The sequence below is a fragment of the Pinus tabuliformis genome, chromosome 4_2, assembly GCF_031772625.1.
Source record: "Pinus tabuliformis cultivar Carrire ecotype Pingquan chromosome 4_2, CPIR1, whole genome shotgun sequence".
NCBI lineage: Eukaryota > Viridiplantae > Streptophyta > Pinopsida > Pinales > Pinaceae > Pinus > Pinus tabuliformis.
The window spans coordinates 171,580,211-171,603,528 of NC_142304.1; the positions used below are offsets into that span (position 1 = coordinate 171,580,211).

Below are 23,318 nucleotides of genomic sequence, written 5' to 3' on the forward strand. Positions count from 1 at the left end.
TGCTCTGCCCCTACGTAGCCTCCAAGAGAAATAACTCAACCTCCTCTCCAAACTCTTCGGAATTGGAAGGAAGTGTCGAAAAGTACAAGGTGAGGTTCACAGCTAGAGGATAGTGCCAAAAAGAGGGAGAGTACTATGATGAGATCTTTGTGTCGGTTCACTGATATAATATCATATGATCCATCGTTGCTCCTGATGCTAACCAGGGATGGACACTTCACCAAATGGATGTGAAGGTTGCATTTCTCCATGGCATTCTCAAGGAAGAGGTATACTTGGAGCAACCACAAGGCTTTGAGGAGCATGACAGGAAGATTGATGTATGCAGGTTGAAGAAAGCAATCTATGGATTAAAGCAAGCCCCCGGGCCTTGGTATGCCTACATTGAGAGCTATCTAATGAAGCATGAATTTATGAGGAGCAATGTTGATCCAAATCTCTACTTCAAAGTCGTCCTAGGTATGCCCCTGATTTTGGTATTATATGTTGATGATTTATTCTTGACAGGTGGAGAGCCTCTTACTCTCCAGTGTAAGAGGGAGTTGGCCTTTGAGTTTGGGATGAAAGGCCTTGGTTTGATGCATTATTTCTTGGGCTTAGAGGTGTTGTAGAGACCTAGTGAGATTTGCCTTTCTCAAGGGATATATGTTATCAAGCTGCTAGAAAGACTTGGAATGGTGGAATGCAAGTCCATGGCCACACCGATGGAGATGAATTTTAAGAGGTTATGTGGTGAAGTTGTGGAACCTGATCTGGCAAATCCTTCTGAGTACCGACAGTTGATTGGAGCACTAATGTTCTTGGTGAACATTAGACCAAATGTGTTTTGTTGTCAACACTCTGAGTCAATTTATGGTTGAGCCACTTCATGCACACTGGGTTGCAGATAAGCATGTGCTAAGATACATGCATGGGACTATCAATCTTGGATTGAGATACATTGTCGGAGATGTCAAACTTCATGGATACATTGATGTTGACTAGGTCAGAAATGTTGTTGATAGAAAGAGCACATCAGGATATTGTTTTAGCCTAGGGCCTGCCATGATATCTTGGATGAGCAAGAAGCAGAAGCATGTTGCCCTTGGCATGGTTGAGGCTGAGTACATTGCTACTAGCATGGCTCACTGTGAGGCAATATGGTTGAGGAAGCTCATTGGAGAGTTGTTTGAGTAGGTACTGGATATGATTGTGATATACTATGACAACAAGAGTGGGATCCAACTTTCAAAGAATCCACTGCTCCACGACAGGGCCAAACACATTGAGATTAGATATCACTATATCCAAGATATGGTGCAGAGAGGAGCCATAAGACTCTATCACATTTCGACTGATGAGCAGATAGTCGACATTCTTACCAAGCCTTTGCCGAACGGGAAGTTCTTGGTCTTCAGAGAGTAGCTTGGACTGGTGGAAGTAACCCTTCCGAGAAGTGGTCACGGTTGATCGAGAACACTAAGTTGTGATCTTCCCCCCAGTATTTGGAGCAATGTTGCACGAAGCGCCCGCCCCCCTACGGTTCCAAGCCCCGAAGCGCGTCCCGTACGGAAGCGCCTAGGAAGCTTTGCCGGAAGCGCGCTTCCAAATTTCGGAAGCGCTACTTTCGATTTTTTTGCCGCTTCCTGGAAATTCGGAAGCGTGGTACGGAAGCGCCGAAGCGCGCTTCGTACGGTACTTCGGAGGAGGAAGCGTCCGCATCCCGTACACTTCCGGAAAAGCGTTTACAAAATCGTTTTTTTTTTTTCAATTTTTTTTTAATTTTAGGTGAGTTTGCTTGTTGGGGGTGGGTCCACCTTGGGTTAGGGTGACGAATGAAGGCAAAAAAAATATAAATATAGTAGATGCTCCCTCATGGTAATGTTAAATTCTTAAAGTAAAAGTGACATTCTCCTTTATTTTTCATTTTCATCCTTTTACTTAAATTTTTAACATTAACATGAAATGACTCAGGATGTTTGAGAGTGGTTCCAGCCTCATTGGACTTCATATGGAGAAAATAGAATTTCATATCCTATTCAAAATTCAGCAGACTTAACAGTTTTCAGGAATTCAGGATCAATGGGATTGTGGCATTTCATTAGATTATATCAAGTATGAAGGTATGTGATTAGCATTTAATCAAGAGCACCAAGCCCTATATGTACCCTAGTGTTGGTGGTGTTAATTGTTGAACTCCTTTGTCATGCCCTTAGCAAAAAATTACCTTTCAATCAAGTCAAAATCATCGATCAAGCATGTTAAGCTTTTTCTACCATATTTTAAGTCTTGAATTAGGTAGTTTGATCAAAATTGGGCAATGTTGACTAATATCCCTAGACAATCGAGGTAGAGGCAAAGGCTAGACAAGAGGAGAAGAATCTAGATTCTAGATGGTTGATGCATCTAAATGGTTGATGCTCAAATAATTAATCATTAATGTACAATGGATGTTATATCTATCTTGATTTATGCAAAAATATGCATGTTTTCATGTCTTCCACAACTAATTTGGTATTTGGGATGTTTGTTTTGAGTATAAATGCAAAAAAATATAAATATATATATATATAGCAGACGCTTCGCTTCCTAGATTTTTGGAAAATGACGCTTCCGCATCCCTGCTTCCAAAAAACGCTTCCACTTCGCCCCCGCTTCGTGCAACATTGATTTGGAGCTCCGAGGAGGGGAATGGAGCCAGAGAGCTCCTATGGTTGAGGATGATAGGGTGTGTTTGATCCTTGTCACTTGTGGCAAGTTGTATCTATCCCCTAATCCCATGTTGTCATTAGGGGGATGTTTGATCCTTGCCACTTGTGGCAAGTTGTGTGTGTTCTCGAGGCATGTCTGATCCTTACCATAGCAAGTGGTATCTGTTGCCTACTGTCAAGTCCGAAACTTGACCGAATACACCCCAGTGTGCATCCTATCCACAAGTTGGGCTTGTTGGGATTGCCACCAATCTGGATAATGGGTGAGGAGATTTGAGACAGGTTTGATCCTTGTCATTTAAGACAAGTGGTATCTATCGTCAAGATGTAGGTGTTCTACCACTTGATTCTTGAGGATCAATGTGGAAAGATCAACTGACAATAGGATGTGTGTGATCCTTACCTCTCATGGTAAGTGGTATCTCACCTATTGCCATTGGATATAGGGTAGTAGATTGATCTCCCTTGTGATGATTCTTCTTCTTTAGATCGAGACATCATTGATGAGATGAGATGAGACGAATGTGAGATGATGCAGTGATGATGAGACAGGTACTGTGAAAATTCTATCACTGCAGCAATTGATTTACTTTTCCTACTTATTTCATCATAAGCTATTTATGAAATTACTTCAACAAACATTAAAATAAACATTGCTGCAGATATCACACCGTAATATAAAAACAAACATATGCACACATTGACAGTTATTTTGGACTAATGTTCCTGGAAAAACCCAATGTGGGAAAACCGGTGCAGCAAGGGATTATTTTATTATTCAGCAATTTTCTTGTACAACAGGGTGCCAAACTGGCTTACCCACAGATAGACAAACTTCCAACACTTTTCTAAACCCAGCGTAGGCCCTTCTAACCTTTGCTATAGTTTGAAACCCTTTGCATCAGCGTACTGAAGCTCTGCACAGTCTCTCTGGGCTTCTGCGTCACTCCTGCAGCCTCTGCGTGGATGACGCAGGCCCTTCTGGCTCTGTGCAGTCTCTGCTGCCTCTACGTGGCTTCCTCTGGCTCTGCGTCTGCCTCTTCTACGCTGATCTCCCGTCTCTCTATTCCATACTTGCTACCTCCTGACTGCTCTCCAAACCACTGGTTCAATTTCTCAGCAAACCCCGCTCCAGAAATTGAACTGACTGGTCTCCCTCAGTGTATTCTCCAAGTGCCCTCAAGCCTCCTCTTATACTTTTTCTGTTGACATTTCAACGGCCGAGATTAAGTCCCTAATCAACGGCTAAGATTAGATCTGGGTTGATCCATGTCTTTTGGACCATTTTAACACATATTCATATTAATACACTTAATATTTTATTTTCCCTAAGTTTAGACTTAGGGACTCCATTAAAAATATTAATTATTTTAATATCTCCTGATTTGTTTAGAATCTACCCAAACCCTTTCTGGGTATTGGATATCTTATGTGCCCCAACCTCTCCACCAAATTTTGTGGCTATAGCACATCTGATGCTACCCCAAATCAACACTCCCTCTTAGCGAGGACTGTGCTCTAGCAATACTCCTCACTGAGTATTACTCTGATCATCCGGCATTGATACCTGTGTTGATGCTAGGCCTTCCTACCCAACATCCCCTGCACTATTGTCTCCTGTACTGTTGCCCATGACTCTGCTACTGCCACTGCTGCATCTGTACAACAGCTCCCTCTATATTCGTGTTGTTGCTGGTCCTTTCTCCCAACACTACATCTGCACTGCAACTCCCTCTGCATCTGTGTTGATGTTGGTCCTTTCTCCCAACACTGCATCTACACTGCAACTCCCTCTTCATTCGTGCTGCAAACACACTATTTCTAAAAGGGGTTCTTTACCATCCCCATCTTTTCCCTGAAGTAGTCAAATTTGGACTTTCCAAGGGCCTTGATGAGGATATCAGACACTTGTTCCCCTATAGAAGTGTAGCTCAACTATACAGCTCCTTGTTGGACATAATCTCTGACAAAGTGACACCAGATATCAATATGCTTCGACCTATCATGAAATATTGGATTCTCAGAGAGTTGATGCAACTCTGATTATCACACATGATCCTAGTCGCCTCCATATTTCTTCTGAATAGGTTTACCAACAGTTTTCTAAGCCATATGGCCTCACATGACGCTATGCTCGCTGCCATATATTCTGCCTCAAGCGAGCTCAGAGCCACAGACTTCTGTTTCCTACTGCACCAGGAGGTTATTCCTGATCCAATGTTGAAACAATACCTAGAGGTTCTTTTCCGATCCACTAAACTTCCTGCCCAATCTGCATTAGTAAATCCACCCAACCTAATATCCTTCCCCTTGTTGTACAAGAGCCCATAATCAACTATTCCCTGTAAATACCTGAGAACGTGCTTGGCTGCTACCCAGTCAACCCACTTTGGTTCCACCATGAACTGACTGAGGGTGTTGACAACGTAGCAAATATCTGGCCTGGTATTGACTAGATACACCAGGGACCTTATGAGCTATCGGTATAGGGTGGGATCGACATCCTTGTCTTCTGATGCATCAATCTTCTTTCAATTGGTGATCATTGGCGTAGCCATAGGTCTACAGTGTCCCATCCCAAACCTTTTCATGATTTTTGTAGCATACCTTCCTTGCCCAAGGAAGATTTCTCCTTTCTACTGCCAAACTTCCAACCCTAGGAAATAGTGCATTCGTCCCAGATCCTTCATATCGAACTCTGTGGCTAGATTCTTCTTGCAGTCTTCAATGAGTCTAGATGATCCTGTCAAGAAGAGATCATACACATATAATACTAAGATAAGTGGCTCACTCTCCACAACCAGATAGTAGAGATTTGGATCTGCGTCACTCTTGACAAACCCCATCTTTTGCACGTAGCCATCTATTCGACCATACCACGCTCTTGGTGCCTGCTTCAGCCCATATAAGGCTTTCTTCAATCTGCATACATGAGACTTCTTCTCATGAGTTTCAAAGCTCTCTGGTTGTTCAATGTATATTTCTTCTTCTCTTACCCCGTTCAAAAATGTCGTCTTGACATCCATCTAATGGATCTCCCATCCCATCTGGGTTGCAAGAGATATCACGGTCCTAATAAATGTATACCTGGCTACTGGGGCGAAGGTTTCCTCATAGTCAATCCCTTCCTTTTGAGCATGCCCCTTAGCCACAAACTTGGCCTTGTATTTTTCAATACTGTCGTCCGCAACATATTTGATCTTGTAGATCCATCTTGAACCTACCACAGATCTGTCTTGAAACCTTGACACCACCTCCCAGACATTGTTTACCATTATGGAGTTATACTCCTCCACCATCGCATCTAGCCAGACCTGATGCTGAGCTACCTCCTTGAAGTTGGCAGGCTCTCCATCCTGAGCTACTAACGCCTAATACCTGTCTGGTTGTTTTCGCTCCCTTTTACTGTTCCTTGGCTCTTCGATGAATTTCTCTGCATCACGCAGAATCTGACGAAGTTCCCTGCTGGTTCTTCCTCTGCCAACAGGTGCTTTTGTTTGCTCCTCTTCCTCATCCTGAGAATCTTCCTGATCTGAGGAAGGATTCTTCACTTCCGTTGGTTGAAGAGGCATGACCAACGGATCCTCTTTCGACTGCTCCTTGGAAGGCATTTTGCGAGATCTTCTGAAAGCTCTATCCTCCATGAACTTTACATCTCGTCGTACTACTACCTTCCTGCTCCCTGGAAGATAGATCCTGTATGCCTTAGCATTCTCGCTATATCCTGCCAGATACCCCTTTTCTGCAGTCTGATCCAACTTCTTCCTCTTTTCTTCGGGTATGCAACAATATGCCAAACTCCCAAATATCCTAAAATGACTGACTTCAGGTGTCTTCCCAGTGAAGACTTTCTCTGGAGTAATCTTGCTCAATGCCCGATGAGGAGTCCTGTTCTGAACGTAGATAGCAGTGTTGCATGCTTCTGCCCACAAGAATTTTGGCATATCCTGATCATACAGCATGGCCCTAGCTACTTCTACAATAGTCCTGTTTTTCCTTTCTGCCACCCCATTCTGCTCCAGATTGTAGGGAGATGTCCACTCTCTTCTGATGCCCTCCTTAGCACAATAATCAGTGAAGTCCTTATCGACATATTCTCCACCATTATCTGAGCGCAAAACTTTTTATTTTCTTACCTGTCAGATTCTCCACTGGAGCCTTGAACTCTTTGAATCGACAGAAAACCTCATCCTTGGTTTTCATAAAATAGATCCAAGTTTTCCTCGAGTGGTCATCAATGAAGATAAGGAAATACTCGGCACCGCTGAGAGCTTTGACGGACATAGGTCCGCAAATATCTGAGTGTATCAATCCTAGTACACTCTTGGCCCTGTGGTTGCTCCGAGGAAATGTCGCCTTGGCATACTTTCCTAAAGCGCATCCCCTACGTACATCATCTCGTTCCGTACTCAGGTCCGGAACTCCTGTTACAGTGCTCCTGAGAATTCTCAAAGCTCCATGGTGCAAGTGACCCATCCTTCTGTGCCATAGTTCATTCAAGTCTTTGTCCCCATGACTGCCTATTAGTGCCATTGGAGATTCTAGTCGTAATCTGTACAACCGATTACTTTTGATCCTAATTTGCACTTTATTTTTCCAGCTCGGGTGTTTGACGTATACCTTTTTCTTGATGAAGTAGACGTCATAGCCCTTGCCTTGTAGTTGTGACACGAAAAGTATGTTCATCCCTAATCCCGGCACATGCAGCACATTTGTGGCACAGAACTGCTCTCCTGATTCTGTCTAAAAAACTATGGTACCCTTTCCTACTGGAGTACACTTTGCCTTGTTCCCCATGGTGATCTGAAAGTTCATCTTCTCTTCTCGATATTCTGAGAAATACTCCCTTATTCCCGTCATATGCCACGAGGCTCCACTGTCTATATACCATACTTTTGATGATGCAGCACTAGTCATGCACGCCACTTCTTCTTCCAACCTGGAAGCCAACATAGAGAAATCGACATATCTCTCTCTTATGCAATCTTCTGAAAATCTGCGTGAGTCCCCTGAGGTGGATGCCTCTGCATCGTGGTCTCGATCCATAACTGATTTTCCCTTTCTGTCTCCGATTACTTGCTCTGATACCATGTGAAAATTCTATCACTGCAGCAACTGATTTACTTTTCCTACTTATTTCATCATAAGCTATTTATGAAATTACTTCAACAAACATTAAAATATATATTGCTACAAATATCACACCGTAATACAGAAACAAACCCAATGTCCCCGGAAAAACTCAATGTGGGAAAACCGGTGCAGCAAGGGAGGATTTTATTATTCAACAATTTTCTTGTACAACAGGGTGCCAAACTGGCTTACCCACAAATAAACAAACTTCCAGCACTTTTCTAAACCCAGCGTAGGCCCTTCTGACCTCTGCTACAGCCTAAAACCCTCTGCGTCGGCCTACTGAAGCTCTGTGCAGTCTCTCTGGGCTTCTGCGTCACTCCTGCAGCCTCTGCATGGATGACACAGGCCCTTCTGGCTTTGCGCAGTCTCTGCTGCCTCTGTATGGCTTCCATTGGCTCTACGTCTGCCTCTTCTGTGTTGATCTCTCGTCTCTCTATTCCGTACTTGTTGCCTCCTGCTTGCTCTCCAGACCACTAGTTCAATTTCTCAGCAAACCCCGCTCCAGAAATTGAACTGACTGGTCTCCCTCAATATATTCTCCAAGTATCCCTCAAGCCTCCTCTTATACTTTTTCTATTGACATCTCAACGACCGAGATTAAGTCCCTAATCAACGGCTAAAGATTAGATCTGGCTTGATCCATGTCTTTTGGACCATTCTAACACAGATTCATATTAATACACACTAATATTTTATTTTCCCTAAGTTTAGACTTAGGGACTCCATTAAAAATATTAATTGTTTTAATATCTCCTTATCTGTTTAGAATCTGCCCAAACCCTTTCTGGGTATTGGAGATCTTATGTGCCCCAACCTCTCCACCAAATTTCGTGGCTAGAGCACATCTGATGCTACCCCAAATCAACAGGTACATCCGAGACGAGACTTATGATGTATGGAAATTCCTCCTTAGCTGAGAGGGTGTGTTGAAAATTGGCAGCGGAGGGAGCAATTTCCTAATTAGGGGAGCCCAACAAACCCTAAGGAGACCCCACTTGCCCTTGAAAAAAATTAAATTTGCACATGGGAAAATATTGTTTTTAATGTCAGTACAAGTCGACCTAAAGGAGAAATTTGACCCCCCAAGATAACATATAAATAAACCAAGCTTGGCATCACCTGGAGGCATCACATCATACATCTATCTACTTCATTTGGTTCGATCTAATCTAAGATTGCAGGCTCTGAGCTCATATGTGCAAGAGGAGAGAGAAATCCATTGACCTAGTTTGACTATTGTTTTGGCATTGTTACCCACTACCTGTGGGTAGTGTATATGGGAGAAAAAATTTCTCCTATATGGTCCTCAGCTAGCAGCTCTTTGCAGTCCCCAGATAGCTCGATGTGCCATTTTCTCTGCCACCTAAGCTAGCCATGTGTTCCCTCACCCATCTATTATGAATGTATGTTTGAAGGTGGGCCTCCCAACCCCAAAGGTATCACTTTTCATTGGTATAGTTCAGTAGTTTTCCTTACTTGTCATGGGCACTTTTGGGCATGAATTGGTGGGGGGATTTGACAGAAAGAGTGGGTTAGGTTTGTATTCATGTCTCCATTACCTGATTTCGTTGTTACCGTTGTATCCTAGTCCCATGGGATCTCCTTTACTAGCCATTAGCTTTAGGGTTGGCACTACATGGGAAATCTCGATTTTGGTTGTGTGGTCCCCTCTTCCCAATAGCACCTACATTACTCCCCTTCCACTCATCTTAGCCCCATTTATCTCTTTTACCATGCAGGCCCACATGTGTCCACTGGTTAGCCTTCCCCTCCCCTTGCCCACACCTTGGATTGGGCCTAGAACGGTGCCCTGGAGGTTGATGCAGCTAAAAAGAAAAGAAAAAGCATAATTTGGCCACTCTCAACAAGAAATGTACCACAAAATGCAAAAGATGGCCGGGACATACAAATTTAGCACGTGGGCAAAAGCCGAACATGAGCTCTACCCCTCATTCATGGCCATCACCCTGGTTCCTATGGGCCCTAGATGAGCCCCCTCCATCACTAAGGAACCCATGATTTTCCCAACCCCTGGTGGGCAAAGAACTGCGCCACCTCAAAGGGGGTATCCACTGCTACATGTTACACATCATGCTCTCCATCGCCTGGAGCCCCAAGCAGTGATGAAGAAAAATCAATCAAAGGCAAAAGGCATATGAAAAAGGGTGGAAAAAAAAGGCCGATGTAACTCATGCAACACGATTTGCTTCCTCCTACACTCATATACCAAGGTGTGGGCTCCCCTTGTTATAGCTACCCAATGTACCTTGACATGTGGTCTGGATATTTCCCTTGATCCCCACTCCATTCCATCATTATATCATTTTCCACCTACCTCTTAAAAGATGTACTATGGACATTCCACCCCCTTTAGAGGTTGAAACCACCTAATAGGGTCCTTGGTTAACCCCCTATTTGGGCTTGGAGACATTTGTACTGCCAAAGCCCACTATGGAACGGCATGCCATTAGCAAGGATGTAACATTTGATGAAGATGTCGCCCTTGGAAAAGTAAGGGACCTTACTCTGCCTCCTCCTCCTAAGAAGAACAATGATGATATGAATATTCTAGAAGGTTAGTCCGTGCATGAATCCGAGAGAGACATTGTTGATGATTCCATGGAGCCTATGGACCCTTGGATCCTCCTCCATGTGATCCTCCTGCCAAGAAGAGGCCACTATGGCTTCGTGACATGCTTCAAGATGTTGAGACACGTGTTGTTGCCCTTGGAACATTTAGGGAGAGCAAGAAGCCATGCCAGGGATATGTTGTAGCAATGAGCAATATGATTCAAGCAAAACCTCCGACCTTTAAAGAAGTCTAGAAGGATGTTATGGCCAAAGAATACGAGTCAATTATGAAGAATGACGTATGGGATGTTGAGCCGAGACCGAGGGGGAAATCTATCGTGACTTCAAAATGGCTCTACAAGATCCAGCATGGGGCTGATGGAAGCATCGAAAAATACAAGGCAAGGTTCATAACCAGAGGTTTCTCCCAAAAGGAGGGAGAAGATTATGATGATATATTTACTCTAGTTGTTCACTACACCACCATTTGATCCATTGTTGCACTTGCAGCTAGTCAGGGTGAAGTGAAAACTTCGTAATAAACAGAAATAAGTAAATATGTTATTAATAATTGAAGGATGATGATTACATTTTTGTGAGAGGCTCGGGCTATATACCGCCTTAGGTGCCTCTTGGTGAACTTTTGCTTAATAAACTACACTAACTAATTTTTACATAATATTTATTATTAACTATTTTTTACATAGCATTGCCTTCCTCTCGAAAGAATGCTTTGTCCTCAAAGCATACGTAACGACGGATGTTGTTGACAAAATGCTTCAGTCTCCCAAGAAGCTTCTTCTTCGGGCAAGTCCTTCCACTTGATCAAGTATTCCTTGATTGTACGACGTCGAAGCTTCCTTTCTCTAGTAGATAAAATACCTTCTGGTTCTAGAATGACCCACCCTTCATCATCCAGGGATGGAAGCGTTGTTTGTGCAGATTGATGGTCGCCTAGTGCCCTTTTAAGGCAGGAGACATGGAAGATGTTGTGAACACGACTTTTCTCTGGAAGGCTTAAACCATACGCAACTTGGCTGATCTTTTTGTTGATCTGATAAGGTCCATAGAACTTTGGTGCCAATTTGTTTTTTCCTTTCTGTTTTAAGGACAATTGTTTGTCAAGCATACCAGATGAAGTGAAAACTTCGTAATAAACAGAAATAAGTAAATATGTTATTAATAATTGAATGATGATGATTACATTTTTGTGAGAGGACCGGGCTATATACCGCCTTAGGTGCCTCTTGGTGAACGGGCATGATCCCTTTTGCTTAATAAACTACACTAACTAATTTTTACATAACACAGGGTTGGACTCTTCACCAAATGGATGTGAAGATTGCCTTCTTGCATGGTTTGCTTCAAGAAGAAGTATATGTTGAACAACCTCCAAGATTTGAAGTTCATGACAAGAAGACCCATGTGTGCCGATTGAAGAAAGCTCTTTATGGATTGAAGCAAGCCCCCCATGCCTGGTATGCCCACATTGACAGTTACTTGATGAAGTTGGGATTCACAAGGAGCAGTGTCGATCCAAACTTGTACTTCAAAGTGGTCCAAGGTATGCCTCTCATTTTGGTATTATATGTTGATGACTTATTCTTGACAAGTGCAGACCCTCTCATTCTTGAATGTAAGAGGGAGTTGGCTACTGAATTCGAGATGAAAGACCTTGGTTTGATGCACTATTTCCTGGGACTAGAAGTATGGCAAAGACCGGGCGAGATTTTCCTTTCACAAGGAAAATATGTTGTGAAATTGTTAGAGAGATTTGGCATGGTAGAATGCAAGTCCTTGCCTACACCTATGGAGATGAATTTCAAGAATCTATGCAAAGAGGTTGCTGGACCAAACCTAGCAAACCCTTTTGAATATAGACAACTGATAAGTTCTTTGATGTTCCTCATGAACACTCGCCCTGACATATGTTTTGCAGTCAACACTTTGAGCCAGTTTATGACCGAGCCTCACCATGTACATTGGGTCGTTGCCAAACATGTATTAAGATATCTACACGGGACTATTAACCTTAGACTGAGATATGCCGCTAGAGATGTTAGACTACATGGATATACAGATGCAGATTTGGTTGGCAGTGTTGTCGACAGGAAAAGTACTTTTGGATGTTGTTTTAGTCTTGCATCTGCCATGATATCGTAGATGAGCAAGAAGCAAAAGTTTGTAGCCCTTAGCACAGCTGAGGTCGAGTATATTGCAGCGAGCCTGGCAAGTTGTGAAGCAGATTGGTTGAGGAAGCTCTTTGGAGAGTTATTTGAGCAGGTCTTAGACACAACAGTCATCTATTGCGACAACAAGAACGGGATTCGTTTGTCAGAGAATCATGTGATCCATGACACGTCCAAGCATAAGAGATCAATTACCATTACATCCAAGACATGGGATAGAGAGGAGTTGTGAGACAACTCCACATTTCGACAGATGAACATATAGCTGATATCCCCACCAAGGCTTTGTCGAAAGGGCAGTTCCTAGTCTTCAAATAGTAGTTTGGACTGGCTGAGATGACCCTTTCGGATAAGGGTCCTAGTTGATCAAGAACACTAAGCAGTGCTCTTCACCCTTGGTTGAGCTCCTAGGGTGAGGAATGGAGCTAATGAGCTCCTAAGGATGAGAGACCTCTAACCGATAGGATGTTGAGACCTGGGATCTCCCCTAGTCAAAGTATGCCCCAATTGGTGTCCTGCACACTTTGTGGGATAACCTCCCCATCTGGCCAATGGGATGAGGGATCTGGGATAAATTGTGATCCCTACCCCTTGCAATAGGTGGATCTCGCCCAAGTTGGTGGATGCAAGTGTTCTACCATTTGACTCTTTAGGGTTAAGAAGGATGATCAGGGACAATAAGGTAGAATGTGATCCTTACCTTCGGTAAGTTGATCTCACCTAATGTCAAGGGCTTTGGGATAGTGTGATCCCTACACATTTGAGTAGGTTGATCTCGCCCATTGTCCTTAGTTCAAGGTGGTAACTATGGCTCCCTGATGACGATGATGATTCTGGGTGGTAGCAGAGTCTCCCCGATGTTCATAGAGTTAAGGTGGTAGCTAGAGCTCCCCTGCAGCATTTCTTCTTCAATAGATTTGAGAGTGTTCAGCATGAGATGAGAAGAGACAAGAAGAGATGCGTAGGGATGTACATGACATGATGATGAGATACGTATGATAATCACATGATACGGTTGGAATTTCTCCCAAGCTGAGAGGGAGTGTTAATTTGGCAGCTCAGTGACAAATTCCAACCGTTGGACTAAATTCCTCTTTCCAAGAGGACCAAAATTGACCTTTGAAGCACTTGATTCGGACATGGGAAAGTGTATTTTTGAAGTGAAGACCACAGTTGCACAGATTGTCAAGGTCGGCCTAAGGACAAATTGCCTCTACAAAGTTGTATATAAAATTATAAATACAAGTGACCTCAAGCTCATTTGGACATCACATCAACACATTCTTCTTCTCTCTCTTGATTTATTTGGTTCATACAAGTCTGAGGCAGCGGAATTTTCTTCACACGTGCAAGGGTCTTGGAGGCTAGGTTGACTTTCGCAGTTGGATAGTTTGACCACAGTTTGACCAAGTTTGGCTTCATATCTTGACTTGATTTAAGTGGGAAAATTTTGATTTTCAAACGCAGAGTTCACTGGCACTAAGACCAGGAAAATTTGGGCATTTTGACCCAACGTTGACCTCTAATTTGACTACAGACAATTGCAGATTTGACAACAAGGAATTCTCTCTCCTTTGACTAGACTTTTGTTGACTATTTTGGGCTAACTTTGACGAGTAAGCAAGGTCGAGTTTGTGGGTTGTTGACCGAGCTGCTAAAGGGTTGTTTTGACCTTTGACTACTAACTGGTTAGGGCACACTTTGCTACTATTGACTTGGACATATTTGCTCAAGAGTTGACTTTTGTTGACTCTCTCTCTCTTGTCTCTAATTTGGATAGTTGCTTGGCATATGTCATACTTGGATATTGGATATTGGCTAGTCAAAGCTTGACTTTGACTCTTGATGATGTACTCTCTCTGTTGAACATTTGAAGACAATCTAATAGAAGAAGATTTGCAAAGGGTTTTCCCCCTTGTGGGGTTTTTCCTTGGTCATTGACCAAATATTGTGTCTCTTGTCTCTTGGTTGTCTTTCATTGTGCATTTAATTGTTCTATCTACTATTGCCCTGTTGTCATTGGCTAATTGAAGAAGTGAAATTGTAATTTGGATGCTATTAGAAATTGTCGAAGTAATAGTTGCAGCATAGAAAAATTATTGATGAGAAATTAACATGGGAGTGGCACATCCTATATTATTTGAGAGTCAACTTGGGAACTATCCATGGGTACACCATTAATGCCTTGATGCCTTTGAAACCTTATGGCAACCCAACCCTGTGTGAAGGTGAAATTGGTTGCAATATTGACTAAAGGAGTGATTGAAAGGGGGCATTTTTTTAAGAATATTGAAATTTTTTCAAAGAAGAAAAGAGAGAGAAATAGAAATATGTTATTAAATCCATATTTATTTTTTATTCTTAAAAGGCACTGTGGAGAAATGCATTGAATTGAGAAAAAAGTGAGGGAGATTGGAATTATTATTTTGTAAAGGGAACTTGGAGAAATTATTTTGGCTAAAGCATTTGTAATTATAGAAGATTTTGGAGAATTGTTGTAATTTTGCTTCAAATATAATGGGAGCTTTGCCAGAATATTATGATGGAGATAGCATATTGAAGACTTCTCACTGTATTTGGGGCCTGGGCACACCATTTTGGCCACAAAAAGGAAATCATAATAAAATCGTATTTTTATCATGCTCAACTGTCATAGACCACCCCGAAGTTGAATAAAGGGGCCTAAGGTACTTTGCATTTGTGTTATTTTGATGCTTGTGATATTTTGCGTCTGATATTTTGTGTCTAGTCTTGACTCTTGACACACTAAATTCACATTTGTAACTAGTAATGTTGCTATCTACAACAATCCTAAAAGCATGGAGTAAAAGGATATAAGAGAATTGAAGGTTAAACAAGCATAACAACACAGTGTAAGGACCAGCACATAAGCACTTTTATATGGTGTGAAATCAAATTTGTCAACTCTCTTTGAATCAAGAATTGAATTGTAAAAATTTAAGGAGAAGCCATTGATTTGTTCAAAGAGAAGAATTACAAGAAGAACTATTGTAAAGGGTTATGCCTAAAATTGAATAAGGAGGTCAAAAGTCAAGACATTGTCATCACACTTTAGGGTGCATGATCGGTAGTACCAACACCCTAAGATAACTTAACGTTAAGCGAGTGTGATAAAAATAAACAAAGTGCATGCAAGCAAGTTCAAGTGAGCATGAGAAAAATGGATAAAGCAAAAAATCATTTACAAAATGCCTCTGAAGAGATAAAGGGTTTACAACATTATAAAACTGAATCGTAGAAATGATAAGTGGTAAATCATTAACCACCAATATCAATGGAAGATTGTTAGTGGTCAACCAACAAAACCCCCACCTAAACAATCCAAAGCTCTAGGTTGGATCCTTTCAAATATGAATTTTTGAAGAATAGAAGAATCCAAACCTCAAGCTTGGATCTCTTCAACAAACTTCTCACCTTGCACCAAACATGGAGGAATATCAAATATCATGCTTCAAGTTTTAAAGTCCTATCACAATCAAAATTCAATCAACATTTGGGAATTCTAGCATAGTAACTAGTCTCCCCAAAATCAATCAAATCAACTATTAGGATGACAATCAGAAAAAATGGGAATATTCAGACATGGCAGTTGTTCACTTCCAAATGAATTATTCAACATCAAGATAATGGTAGTTTTTCACTTCCAAAGGAATTATTCAACATCAAGATAATGGCAATTTTTCAGCCTTCAGGCATGTCTTCATCGAAGCTCACTTCAATAGTTTCAAATTGCAGATGATACAAGTTATTGATACAATTATTTAGACTTGAGAATGAGAGGGAGAATGTTAGATTGTGAGTCCCTAGACAATCACAAAGTTCAAGACCACAAATGTCAAGAGTTGTAAAACTTATCTTTGATGAGGTGTTGTCAAGAGACACCGATGAGTTTTCAATGAGATATAAATCTAGAATGATCAAATTGATGTACTATAAATTTGTATCATGGGATCAATACAATGTGTTGAATATGGCATAAATCCTTTTCCGCCCATTTCTTGTTGTGTCTCATTTGTGCTCAATTCTTAACAGTAATAAATTCAGACATGCATCTTGTAAATATTACCTTCTCTAGCCCCTATTAACTGAGTTGTATCTAGGCTAGATTGCTTCGACATAATGAGGTATTTCTTTTCTTGAACTCAACTACAAAGCCCTTATTGTCCATGAAAAAAACTAAAACAAAGTTCTTCCAAAGACCTAGAACAAACAAGATGTCCTCAAGATCTAAAGAGTTACCTAACTTACATTGGAAGGGAATAGTACCAACATCTACTACCAGTTACTTGGCATCATCACCACGTGCAAACTGTACTCCCAAGTTCTACCTCTTCAAAGCAGAAAACAATTGTTAGGTTGATGTCTTATGACAAGATGCCCCACTATCCACTAGTTGTGCTATTTGAAAGGCCAAATATCATTGAGAAATCCTTCTCGAACTTGATAGCAAACTTGTTCATCTGAATTTCTGTACAGGTTGCTACCTACTTCTATTGCTACTTCCCTTTACCATTCTTCTCTAGACGCTATGATACATAATGAGCATGCTTATGACAAATGAAGGACTTGTTTTTTCTTAAATCCTTCTTTCCTAGCTATGAAATTAAAACATCACTCTATCTTACGGTTTACCCTTATTGGATGCTTAACCTTTGCCTTTATTTGACTAACCAAATAGAGCTAAGTTCCCATCGCCACCATGTTTGATGACCTTTGACTTCAATTGAGTTTCCTCTTTGATACAGTCATCCCATAGCCTCTCAAAGTTAGGAAGGTTCTCCCCCACACAAATACCTTTGACAAATGGTTCCCACAAAGCTAGAAATCCATTCAATGTTGTATACACAAGCTCTACATCTATAACCTTCCCCCCAACTACTGCAAGTTGATCACAAATTTGCGTGACCTTCATAAGGCAACCCATACTAAGTATGGTTTAGCTACCTCTATTGATCTAAGTTTGCTCTGCAATATATTCTTGCTTATGTTCTCAATCTACTAGAGGCTTACTAAGGCATCAAAGATTTTTTTCACAGTCTTCTTCTTGAATATATGAAGGAACAAATGATCCTTTATAGTATCCATGACCATCCACTTTGCCTTGACTTCTTTCTTCTTGTGGACTACCAATTGATGCAAATCTAGAGGTGAAGACACCAAGTTTTTAACAATATTCCAAAGATTATTCTCTTCTAGTAAGAGTGTAACCGTCACTTTCCATGACAAAAATTTGAGGCACCATATAATCTTTCCTCAAACCTGAAGCTAGCTAATGCCATCTCTAAGATCTACTACATAAACTCCTATATCAAAGAGTTGATCCCTCTATTGCACCCTCTAATTATTGGTCCTTTTTGGAAGTTGATTTACCATTGCAAATACTTGAGAACCTCAATTAAAGAAGCTTTAATACCATAGGTTCAGTATTCTTAGAGGTTATTTTATGCACATTGCATCCAAGCTAAATTACAGTATTAAGAATCAGTAGAGTACTGTTGTTTGGTGCAAAATTCAAGGTCATATTGCATGCCATAGTTCTATTGTTGTATGGCAAGGTTGGATCAAGTGTTGATGCCTAGAGTTGGAACTACCATAAAAAATTATTTAGGCAATCTAGCTTGAAGACTCCCAATATTGTGAATGTTGAAGAGGGGGAGTCTAGCTAGCAGCAATTACAAATTTGAAGATATATCCTTTGGGCAGTTTGATTTGGGGAGGCAGACTCATAGGGGCTTGATGATAGAGTTGTGAAATGTCTCGTGTCAAATATGTTGATTTATTTAGGTGGAATCTGTTAGGCATGCATGACTAAGAGAGAAGTTGTCAAGGGGAGATGGTTGAAGGGTGTTGTCATTGATGTCAGAATCAGTTGTGAGAATGCATCCTCTTTGGGAGTAGCAAAGAAAAGAAAGCAAGTCTTGCCATGAACGCTTTTAGTATATGTTAGTGAATTGCATTAATTGGAAGTTCCAATGGACAAGAAGCCCTAGAAGAAAGAAGTGGGAGAAAGGCATATTGTATTGTAGGAAGACAGAGAAAGATACGTCATCAAGGGGAGTTACCCTTTTCCATTGACGTCAAAGGGGGAGAGAAATCAAGAGAGGAAGATCAAAAGCATGGAGTCAAGGGGAGTAGCAATCGAAGGGGGAGTATGTGTGTTGTCATCAATGCCAAAGGGGGAGATTGTTAGAGATTGATTGTCATTGATGTCAATCCAAGCAACAACTAGCAGAAGCCCTGCTTTCCCCGTTCTTATTATGGCATATGATCATGAGTTTTGCAAGGAATACCATCATCATCGTTTGATAGTACTCATCATGTTGTTTCTAACGGTAGGTGGTACGCCACATAACTCCTCATAGTTGAGGAGATATGTCATCTTAAATTTGAAGCCCCAAAGTTTGCTCAAGGTGCATGTTACCACGCAATCTATCAGAGTGTTAAGTATGTTCTATGCTTAGAGCAATTTATTTCAATTTTCCCAATTAGCTCAATATCTTTTATAGATTAGCAATCACATCAGCATAATAGTAAATTGCAGATAGAACATAAACATAAATCGCAGAAGACAAGCCAAGACAAGAGGACACAAGATGTGGCGCTAGCCAGGGACAAACCCCAATGGGGGGAACCCTTAATCAATTATTCTTATATGTTCTTCAATAGTTCAGCAGAGAGAGAGATAGTACATATACATCAGAAGTCAACATATTGATTTATCTAAATAAGAGCAGAGATCTTCTCTAAGAAGATAGCATATGAGGTACATGATCTGAGCTGAGTAGAAGGCATACTGCTTCCACTGATCCAAGGTGACTCCATCACCATGCTTATCCTCACTGTGCTACACCCAATCATCATGTTGGACCTCATTACCATGCTGCACACATCATACTGCTACACCTCCCTATGCTGCATCATCAAGTTGTACCTTATCATCATGTTGCACCCACCAGTGCTGCCTCATTGTGCCCATCATGTTGTATCATACCTTTACATCATGTTGCTCTGTGCAGTGTGTTGCACTATGCATACTGTTGTCATATACAATGTTGTCTACTTACAGCATTCATCATAAGACATCAAGGTGGCTAGCTATGGTGCTATGGCTTGAGGCCTAGCACATAGCAATGCCAATGTCTTCGAACAGCGTATTAGATTACATTGATTGATTAGGGCATTATGTTTGTTGCAACAGCCCTAACAGATTCATCAAACAACCCTTATAATTTGCGGCCTAGGCAAGGGAGACTTCTCTTCAACCGTGTTGTTGTTCTGGGCACAAATCTGCCCCAAACCTATCCACGTTGCCCTTGTTCTGAGGTGATTAGGCCTGCGGCCTATCACAGTTCAGTTGTCATCTACAGCTCACCCCAAAACCAGTTCTCCTTACCTCGATTGTTGTCCAAACAACCTTGATTAGGCTCCTAAAGATACTTGGCCTCCTAGTTGAAGCAACAACCCTACACACAACTCCTAAAAGGCTCCATGCAGCCTCTTTTCCCATGCAGAAGTAGCCTCTCTTCTGCGGCTCAACAGAAGTGCCCTAGCTGCCTTTACTCCAACATCTCGGTGCTCTTGAAATGCCTTCAAGATAGGCCTGCGAGGAGCCTCCTCAACTCGGCCTAACCTCCAGCTCTTTGATCCTTGAGACAACCCTGTTCTCGGGCCTATTTGCACCCTCAAACAGCCCTCAAACTAATCCGCACTCCCACAGCAACTCGGCCTCTAATCTGGGCTCTCCACGCTGTCCTAAAGTGACCTTACCACGTTGTCTTCAATTCCTCTTCTTGCTACGGCTAGGGCATTCTGCCTTCATTTCCATGACTGCATTTAGGGCATCATCTCCATGACTGCATTTTAGGGCATCATTTGCATGACTGCGTTTTAGGGCATCATCTCCATTAGGGTAGCATTGTCTTATTAAGATCTCTCCTCCCACCAAAACCCAAGACAAGTGGAGAGGAAGAGAACACAAGAAGTGTGTGTATAAATGACCTTCAAGGCACCTCTATTTATACTAAAACGTTGAGCACAAATGGGGATTATTTGGTTGCTGGCCGACCTTGACGAATTGTCCCATAACACAAATAAATTCATATCTCCATGATTACTTATCGGAATCGGATGATTTTTAGATCAATCCTACACCTCTCGATGAGAGGAATCCAAGAAAAATAACAGTTGCCATAAATAATATGACCCACATGGAGTTTGGCCCCAGTAGCCAATTTTAACACAAAGCCCTAAGGAAAGGAAAACGTAAGGGACAACTACCAAACTAAGTGAAAATGAGCCATTGTCAACTCAATCAAAGTCCTCTACTCTTTATGGACTTTCACCGATGGGAGGAGTCCCAATAAGGAAGGGAATCACTTAGAATGAATAGATCAATGATTTAGGTATCACGTGATTCCATAAAGCCCATTCAAGGAGAGACACCAAAATGGCTCAATGCTTCAAGGAAGCTAAACGGTCTCCAAGAAAGGCCTAGGAGGAGATCAAAATTTAGGGCTTGATATTTATGATTATAATAAGTGTTCCTAAGATCAAGACTCCAAGTAATGGGATAGGACCTCTCAAAGAAGATCAATTTTTGTGTCATGCGTGTCTCATGTCCCCGTGTCAGGTGACTTACCCTGTGAGTTAAGGAGGTGTATGACGCAACGCATCATGGTGATTGTTGATGCTCAAGACAATGTGTCTAGGATAGCCTTAGTTGTTGAAAACTTGAGAACTCAATTTGAATCACAAGTCAATGAGGCCATTGGAGCCTATGAAGAATTTAGTGTGAAATCAAGTAATAATATCCTCGAATTGAGAGATTGGAAGTAGGAATCCCGTTGCTCCATCTCAATCCTCCAAATGAAGTATGTGGAACTGCAAGCCAATCTTTTCTCTCACTGATCCAAGACCTACTTGTTTGAGTGACCAACTTCATCAATCTCCCTCCACAAGACATGCTACTGGCTGACCCTGCTCATCATAAGAATCTAAAAGGCTCCCAGGGGTAATTTGACACTGCTACCTAGATGGACCGTGGAGTCAATAGCTAGATCTCTGATAGGGTTTTAATTATGTATTTGTTATTTTATAATCTGTAAGCTTATATTTTTGTTAGGACAGTATATAAGACAGTACTCTTGCAAGTTGTGAAGCACAAAGACCTGGCTAAGTTTGGAACTCAGCCTGTCTCATATGCTGATGTTTCATGATTCATCTAATTTTTAATTTAGTATTCGATGTCTTCCGGATTGTAATGGATGCTGTACGGGTAAGGCCGCAGCAAGTTTTTTCGATAATTAAGATAACTGAAACTCAAAAGAAAGAATAAGGACAGTAACTTTAATTTTACATCCATAAAGTTGAGACCTTAACTACAACCTTCATCCTTCATCATTCTTGTTCAAATTGATACTGTTTGCACCTCGTCCCCATGACATTCCTTTACATTGACGCTACTTTTTGGCTTATGATTCCAGACACAGACTTATCACAGTAGGAACATGAATGCCTAATGTGTATGGAGTTGGGATTTGGGCCCTGGACTTCGGCCAGCTCAAAATTTGGCGAAAAAAATATGTGGTAAGGAAAATGTTGCGACAGGTAATGGATGGCAGGAAGCAGAGAGACAAGTAATGAATGACCAAGAAAAAGGATGAACGAATGATGGTTAAAACCGAACTGATTTTCGTGGGTTTATTTAAGAATAAACAAAATAGAGAACAATGTAAAATGAACAGAGAAAGATGAAATGGAAAGGGCAATTCCGAAGAATAGTGAGACAAATGCCCAACAAAAAAAAATGAGTTTTGCAGGCATTTGTCCTTGAGAATTGCATTGACCTTTAGTTTTGATATTGCTTCAACGATTAGCATGCCATTCTTATGGTTGCTGTGACAAAAGCCTCAATTTCATGTTTCCAAGTCAGTGCCCTCGTGTGTAGCTGTTTAATGTATTGAACTTTAATAACCAATTCATTGAGTTACCGTGCTGCAATTTTCTCACAGTTACTGTTTGAATCAGGGGAAGAAATATGTAAATGATTCGGTCTAAAAGGCTCCTAGGTAAAGGGGCAATCAGCCTTAGAGGCAATGAACTGCTCACTTCCTCGGATTTGTGCACTGGCAGAAAAGTCAACAATATTATAACAGTTGTACGTATGCATTGTGAACATAACATCTCTAATAAGTACATACAAAAGTGAGTGGTGTGATTGCATTGCATTGCAAAGTGCTTACTTGGTAGCATGAAGGCGCTACGCAGTTGGGGAGATCTGCATAGCTGCATTAAACGGAGACCTAAACGCGATTGCCTGGTTAATGCCATTGCTCGTTCTGCGACGTTCTACTGCTCAGGATTTCGAAAATAATAAGATGTTAAACCCTAAACCCTGCATAAAATAAACCCAACCAAGAAACACCCTTGACCTCCCTCTATTCTTTCGCCGCCTGCTTCCAATTTCCAGAGTAATTACACTTAGAATTGTTACTTGGAAGCATTACAAATATTTAAACATCTCTTTTGTATTAGTATAGAATTAAGCACTACATTTAACATTGTAATTTATTTATTTATTCTCATTTTTAATTTAAAGGTAGCAAAAGTTATTTTTAGGAAATGTTATATTATTTTTGGTTTTTGGTCAACCAGATTAGTATTAAAACCAAATATTATTATAAAGTTTTAATAATGTTTTTGAAAATTTTAT

At 41.2% G+C, this 23,318-nt stretch overlaps 1 protein-coding gene across 2 annotated transcripts in view; it reads right to left on the bottom strand.

The window, feature by feature from the left end:
* LOC149168728 (Mitochondrial inner membrane translocase complex, subunit Tim44-related protein) overlaps nucleotides 1–23,103 on the bottom strand; it is a 453,829-nt gene extending 430,726 nt beyond the window's left edge. For both annotated transcript variants that reach the window (XM_089428390.1, XM_089428389.1), the window contains exon 1: nucleotides 22,849–23,103. In XM_089428390.1, coding sequence (XP_089284516.1) covers nucleotides 22,849–22,936 — 88 coding nt within the window. In that variant the 5' untranslated portion in view covers nucleotides 22,937–23,103. The remainder of the gene's footprint in view (nucleotides 1–22,848) is intronic.
* Nucleotides 23,104–23,318: the final 215 nt, after the last annotated feature.